Here is a 7,698-nt window from a genome sequence, read left to right on the forward strand (position 1 = left end):
AAAGCATGGACTAATTTTTCTGCATAATTTTTGGACAGAAAATGTCTGATTTTTGCAATGTTACGTAGATGGAAAAAAGCTGTCCTTGAAACAGTCTTGATATGTTCGTCAAAAGAGAGATCAGGGTCCAGAGTAACGCCGAGGTCCTTCACAGTTTTATTTGAGACGACTGTACAACCATCAAGATTAATTGTCAGATTCAACAGAAGATCTCTTTGTTTCTTGGGACCTAGAACAAGCATCTCTGTTTTGTCCGAGTTTAAAAGTAGAAAGTTTTCAGCCATCCACTTCCTTATGTCTGAAACACAGGCTTCTAGCGAGGGCAATTTTGGGGCTTCACCATGTTTCATTGAAATGTACAGCTGTGTGTCATCCGCATAGCAGTGAAAGTTAACATTATGTTTTCGAATGACATCCCCAAGAGGTAAAATATATAGTGAAAACAATGGTCCTATAGTGGTCCTAAAACGGAACCTTGAGGAACACCGAAATGTACAGTTGATTTGTCAGAGGACAAACCATTCACAGAGACAAACTGATATCTTTCCGACAGATAAGATCTAAACCAGGCCAGAACTTGTCCGTGTAGACCAATTTGGGTTTCCAATCTCTCAAAAAGAATGTGGTGATCGATGGTATCAAAAGCAGCACTAAGGTCTAGGAGCACGAGGACAGATGCAGAGCCTCGGTCTGACGCCATTAAAAGGTCATTTACCACCTTCACAAGTGCAGTCTCAGTGCTATGATGGGGTCTAAAACCAGACTGAAGCATTTTGTATATATTGTTTGTCTTCAGGAAGGCAGTGAGTTGCTGCGCAACAGCTTTTTCTAAAATTTTTGAGAGGAAAGGAAGATTCGATATAGGCTGATAGTTTTTTATATTTTCTGGGTCAAGGTTTGGCTTTTTCAAGAGAGGCTTTATTACTGCCACTTTTAGTGAGTTTGGTACACATCCGGTGGATAGAGAGTTGTTTATTATGTTCAACATAGGAGGGCCAAGCACAGGAAGCAGCTCTTTCAGTAGTTTAGTTGGAATAGGGTCCAGTATGCAGCTTGAAGGTTTAGAGGCCATGATTATTTTCATCATTGTGTCAAGAGATATAGTACTAAAACACTTAAGTGTCTCTCTTGATCCTAGGTCCTGGCAGAGTTGTGCAGACTCAGGACAGCTGAGCTTTGGAGGAATACGCAGATTTAAAGAGGAGTCCGTAATTTGCTTTCTAATGATCATGATCTTTTCCTCAAAGAAGTTCATGAATTTATTACTGCTGAAGTGAAAGCCATCCTCTCTTGGGGAATGCTGCTTTTTAGTTAGCTTTGCGACAGTATCAAAAATACATTTTGGGTTGTTCTTATTTTCCTCAATTAAGTTGGAAAAATAGGATGATCGAGCAGCAGTGAGGGCTCTTCGATACTGCACGGTACTGTCTTTCCAAGCTAGTTGGAAGACTTCCAGTTTGGTGTGGCGCCATTTCCGTTCCAATTTTCTGGAAGCTGGCTTCAGAGCTCGGGTATTTTCTGTATACCAGGGAGATAGTTTCTTATGACAAATGTTTTTAGGGGTTCAACTGCATCTAGGGTATTGCGCAAGGTTAAATTGAGTTCCTCAGTTAGGTGGTTAACTGATTTTTGTTCTCTGATGTCATTGGGTAGGCAGAAGGAGTCTGGAAGGGCATCAAGGAATCTTTGTGTTGTCTGAGAATTTATAGCACGACTTTTGATGCTCCTTGGTCGGGGTCTGAGCAGATTCTTTGTTGCGATTGCAAACGTAATAAAATGGTGGTCCGATAGTCCAGGATTATGAGGGAAAAACATTAAGATCTACAACATTTATTCCATGGGACAAAACTAGGTCCAGAGTATGACTGTGGCAGTGAGTAGGTCCAGAGACATGTTGGACAAAACCCACTGAGTCGATGATGGCTCCGAAAGCCTTTGAGTGGGTCTGTGGACTTTTCCATGTGAATATTAAAATCACAAAAAATTTGAATATTATCTGCTATGACTACAAGGTCCGATAGGAATTCAGGGAACTCAGTGAGGAACGCTGTATATGGCCCAGGAGGCCTGTAAACAGTAGCTATAAAAAGGGGTTGAGTAGGCTGCATAGATTTCATGACTAGAAGCTCAAAAGACAAAAACATCAATTTTTGGGGGGTAAATTGAAATTTGCTATCGTAAATGTTAGCAACACCTCCGCCTTTGCGGGATGCATGGGGGATATGGTCACTGGTGTAACCAGGAGGTGAGGCCTCATTTAACACAGTAAATTCATCAGGCTTAAGCCATGTTTCAGTCAGGCCAATCACATCAAGATTATGATCAGTGATTAGTTCATTGACTATAACTGCCTTTTGAAGTGAGGGATCTAACAGTAAGTAGCCCTATTTTGAGATGTGAGGTATCACGATCTCTTTCAATAATGGCAGGAATGGAGGAGGTCTTTATCCTAGTGAGATTGCTAAGGCGAACACCGCCATGTTTAGTTTTGCCCAACCTAGGTCGAGGCACAGACACAGTCTCAATGGGTAGTCACCTGGAATGCATTTCAATGAACAGGTGTGCCTTGTTAAGTTAATTTGTAGAATTTCTCTCCTTCCTAATGCGTTTGAGCCTATCAGTTGTGTTGTTACAAAGTAGAGGTGGTATACAGAAGATAGCCCTATTTGGTAAAAGACCAAGTCTGTATTATGGCAAGAACAATGTAGAAAATAGTAAAAATAAAGAAAAACCCTTCAATGAGTAGGTGTGTCCAAACTTTTGACTGGTACTATTTATCTTGTCCTCGTGGGATAGGGCAGTGTACAGTGCAATGGCGATTGCGTCGTTCGTGGATCTGTTGGGGCGATATGCAAATTGTAGTGAGTCTAGCTTGTCTGGTAAGGTGGAGGTAATATGGTCGTTAACTAACCTCTCAAAGCACTTCATGATGACGGAAGTGAGTGTTACGGGGCGATAGTCATTTATTTTAGTTACCTTCGCTTTCTTGGGTACAGCAGGAACAATGGTAGACATCTTGAACCAAGTGGGGACAACAGACTGGGATATGGAAAGATTGAATATGTTCATAAACACTCCAGCCAGCTATTCTGCACATGCTCTGAGTACACTGTTTGGGATGCCTTGCTACAGTTTACAAAATTAAATGACTTACACACATCGGCCACAGAGAACAAGAGCACACAGTCCTCGTGAGCGTCGGGGTCCGCGTCGGCTGCTCAATGTTGTTTTCCTCGACGCGGGCGAAGGTGTTTAGTTCGTCCGTGAGCAAGGCGTAAGTGTCCGCGACATGTCTGGCTTTCCTTTTATAATCCGTGATTGTCTGGAGTCCCTGACAAATACAGTGCCTCAGAAAGTATTCACACTTCTTGACTTTTTCCACATTTTGTTGTGTTACAGGCTGAATTTAAAATTGATTAAATTGAGATTTTGTGTGACTGATCTACAGACGGTACCCCATAATGTCAAAGTGGAATTATGTTTTTAGAAACGTTTACAAATTAATTCAAAATGAAGAGCTGAAATGTCTTGAGTCAATAAGTATTCAACTATTTTTGCTAAGGCAATCGTAAATAAGTTCAGGGTCATGGGTTTGCTTGTTATTGGCAAGGGAGTTTTTAGGATAAAAAGAAATGGAAGAGCTAAGCACAGGCAACATCCTTGAGGAAAACCTGGTTCAGTCTCCTTTCCAACAGACACTAGGAGACATGTACCTTTCAGCAGGACAATTACCTAAAACACAAGGACAAATATACACTGGAGTTGCTTACCAAGATGACATTGAATGTTCCTGAGTGGTCTAGTTACAGTTTAGACTTAAATCGGCTTGAAAATCTATGGCAAGACTTGAAAATGGCTGTATATCAATGATCAACAATCCAGGTGTGCAAAGCTCTTAGAGACTTACCCAGAAAGACTCTTAGCTGTGGTCGCTGACAAAGGTGATTCTAACATCTATTGACTCAGGGGGTTGAATACTTATCTAATCAAGATATGTTAGCGTTTTATTTTCCATAAAAGTATTTTTTTTTATATAATTTTTCTTCCACTTTGACATTAGATTATGTTGTGTAGATCATTTTCAAAAGAGGACTATACAATTAAATTCATTTTAATCCCACCTTAACACCTACAAAATTTGGAAAATGTCAAGGTGTGTCAATACTTGAGGGCACTGTACGTCATGTGTCTGAGCCGTTAAATTGCGACTTCACTTTGTCCCTGTACTGTCGTTTTGCCTCCGATTGCCTTACGGAGGTCGTAGCTGATCTGTTTTTACACGTCCATGTTCCCAGTCACCTTGCAATGGTTAATTGCGGTGGTTGGCGCTTTCAGTTTTGCGCGAATGCTGCCATCTATCCACGTTTTTTGGTTTGGATAAGTTCTAATCGTCACAGTGGGAACAACATCCTCTATGCACTTCCTGTCACCAAGTCAGTGTATACGTCAATACTATTCTCAGAGGCAACCTGGAACATTTCCCAGTTCATGTGCTCAAAACAATCTTGAAGCATAGATTTAGTTTGGTCAGACCAACGTTGAACGGTCCTTACCACGGTAGCTTCCTATTTAAATTTCTATATATAGGTGGGAGGAGCAGAATGGAGGTGTGATCTGATTTGCCGAAGGGAGGGCTTTTTTATGTTTCGTTTATTAAATTGACCATAAAACTTAAATCCAAACATGCACATTAGTAAAATCATCGAGGATAACACACAAAGTCTAGGACTTATTTCTATTGTGGTCCTCTTGAGACAAGATGGCTAGGCAAAATCCAACAGTTGCAACACAGTATGACAGCGAGATAAACCTAACCTAAGCCTATGTGAGTACGTGGACTCCCCTTCAATACTACCCTGATCAGCTAATTCTGGGCTATCTGGAGTACTAGCGTATTCAAAATGGCATTGAATGAGGGCAGTGGCTAGCACTCTCATGGAGTCCTTATTAAGCAGCTTGGACTTTCTAGCCAAAAACGTAGTCCTGGGCGGGGGAGGGATTTGTAGCCATCACGGAAGGGAGAGTATTAATGTTCTGTTATATTATAAGCCACATTCAAATGATATACTTCATTAACACACTTTATTTTACTTTTATTCACTTCTCATATGCAATTATATTTCTGTTCTCTCCACAGTTCCTGACTAAGAACCCAGCCCGGCGTCTAGGCTGCATGGCGGAAGAGGGCGGGGAGAATGCTGTGACTAGCCATGCCTTCTTCATTGGAATCGACTGGGATAAGCTGAACCGCAGGGAGCTGGAGCCGCCTTTCAAACCCCGCATCGTGAGGCGAACACACACACCTGATACACACACACACACACACACCTGATACACATGATTGATGTCATTACAAACTGTTTACAGTAGATATTACGGTAGAGTTGTAATACCTTCCTATCTTACCATTTATAATACACACCCAGTTTTACTCTCTTAACCATTGAATTACAGTATGGTAGGTAGTGGCCTGGGTTATGAAAGACATGCAAGGTGGTATCTGTTGGCTGTTACCCAAAAGTATTTCCAGGACATCTCACTGATATTTTGTTATTGTACCTCCTTTCCTGTCTAACCAATACTTCACTTTCAGAAAACTGCAGAGGACGTGAACAACTTTGACCCAGACTTCACCCAGGAGGAGCCCACCCTGACGCCCGTTGAGGACCTCCTTCCCTCTGTCAACCAAGACGAGTTTCACAACTTCTCCTTCACTGCTCCTGAGCTGCTGGACGATTAGTGGGCCCTGTGTGACACCCCAGCACCCCCAGACTTCTGTCATACCTCCCCCTTTCTGCCATGGTCCCTTTCACTGTTGACCCCTTTTTCTCTGGTCCTACTGACTTCTACTTCTGCCCAATGGGGAGGCAGTTTGAGTGGAAGAGGCTGACTTCCAGATACATGAGGACTCATGAGGATTCATATGGACTCTTACTGTAGCACTGAAAAACATCTCCAGCTTCTGACATTCTCAATTAAATTCTTGCAGCAGGATTGTTGCGTAATTGCGTCTTGGCACAGTGGGATATGACATCACTGTCTTTTCACTGTGGGATATGACTGACTGGTTCTGTGATGAGACAGAGAGAGGTTGCTCAATGAGGCCAGATTTTAATCAGATATTCTCTATTTTTCCATGCTCGTTCCTGTCACCTTTGGAAAACATGGGACAGTTCTGACTTGTAATCTTGCTCAAAGTGTGTTACTGATCTTTCAGACTAGTTGACTGAAATGCAAAGCAATGTTAATGGCAATTTGTCCGCTGATACAGAAAGATGAATTTCCCTACAGTTACTTTGAGATAAATACAAGCATTTTTTTAACTAATGAGAATTGTGTATCTGTGTCTTTATTAACTTGACATACTTCTTGTTCAATGCTGTGACCATTGGCGATTTTAGCATGTAAATCCTGGTGGACAAACAAAACATTTTTTTTATGCATGCCAGCAAAACCAGTACACAACACAACACTAAACAATACATTCATTGCACTATAACGGTGACAAACGGTGCCCACAAACTCTTAGGCCTACATAAAGCTGTACCAACAGCAGAGCTTTCTTTCCAGCACCATGGAGTGAATCCTTACCGCTGCTACACCTGGCTATCAACAGAGTTGTGAAACAGTTCATTCAGCCTCATTTACTGCCTTTAAAAAAAACATAGCTGATATGTCTGACTTGCTTAAACAAATGTGGTTTCTACTGACATTTGAGATGTACAAACTATGGCATAAGGGAACGATGAGCGGATAAGAGGCAATCCGTAATTTCAATGAAGACATTAATTAGCGAGCAAGGACGGGCGTAGTCAATATAACTTTGTTCAGCACTTTTGAAATGTACAGCGACAGAATTCAGATCATGGGCCGTTCTTACAGTATTCTTCCTGTACACTCAGTCAGAACCGTAGGATAAATAAAGGGGGAATAGAAACAGACAATGAAAGCTCTTACAATATTTGATGATTACATTTCTCTAAAACAGGCTATAGGCTACATGTGCACCACCAAGTCAGAACAGTAGGCTAAGTTATGAGGGGGGAAAGGGACCAAATTATTAGGGTGAGGCACATGGGCTACTAACTGCTTACTACACAACATACTTTCTTGGCTACAGTATACATATCTCCCTGGCATATTACATCATTTATGCAGCAGCATACAATACATTTTTGGACTCACCTTGTTGTTCTGTGCTCACTTGAACAGGAAGGTGGCGCGGCGGTCTTTCTTGTGGGCTCGAGAAAGAGGCCCGAGTTCCCGACTTGGAATTCCAAGTCTAAATTATTTTCAGTATTTTCCCAGTCAGAGGGAATTTTTTTTGAAGTTCCTTACCAATTGGATATCACGTAATTGGGGAAAAAAGGGGTTCAAACATTTTAAAGGATAAACATTAACATATAACGTCATGGGCCAGAAGTTACAATCTTGTCTCATCGCTGCAACTCCCCTACGGACTCGGCGAAGGTCGAAAGCCAAGCCGCATTGCTTCTTGACACACTGTTCGCTTAACCCGGAAGCCAGCCGCACCAATGTGTCGGAGGAAACACCGTCAAACTGACGACCGAAGGCATCGTGCAGGTGCCCGGCCCGCCACAAGTAGTTGCTAGAGCACAATGAGACAAGGAAATCCTGGCTGACCAAACCCTCCTCTAACCCGGACGACGCTGAGCCAATTGTGCGCCATCCAATGGG

The 7,698-nt window shown here is 42.1% G+C and overlaps 1 protein-coding gene across 5 annotated transcripts in view; it reads left to right on the top strand.

Annotated features, from left to right (window-relative positions):
* prkcha (protein kinase C, eta, a) overlaps positions 1-6,327 on the top strand; it is a 55,403-nt gene extending 49,076 nt beyond the window's left edge. For all 5 annotated transcript variants that reach the window (XM_071327719.1, XM_071327720.1, XM_071327721.1 and 2 more), the window contains 2 exons: positions 5,138-5,284; positions 5,594-6,327. In XM_071327719.1, coding sequence (XP_071183820.1) covers positions 5,138-5,284; positions 5,594-5,740 — 294 coding nt within the window. In that variant the 3' untranslated portion in view covers positions 5,741-6,327. The remainder of the gene's footprint in view (positions 1-5,137; positions 5,285-5,593) is intronic.
* Positions 6,328-7,698: the final 1,371 nt, after the last annotated feature.

Source organism: Salvelinus alpinus, chromosome 9 (assembly GCF_045679555.1).
Source record: "Salvelinus alpinus chromosome 9, SLU_Salpinus.1, whole genome shotgun sequence".
Classification (NCBI taxonomy): domain Eukaryota; kingdom Metazoa; phylum Chordata; class Actinopteri; order Salmoniformes; family Salmonidae; genus Salvelinus; species Salvelinus alpinus.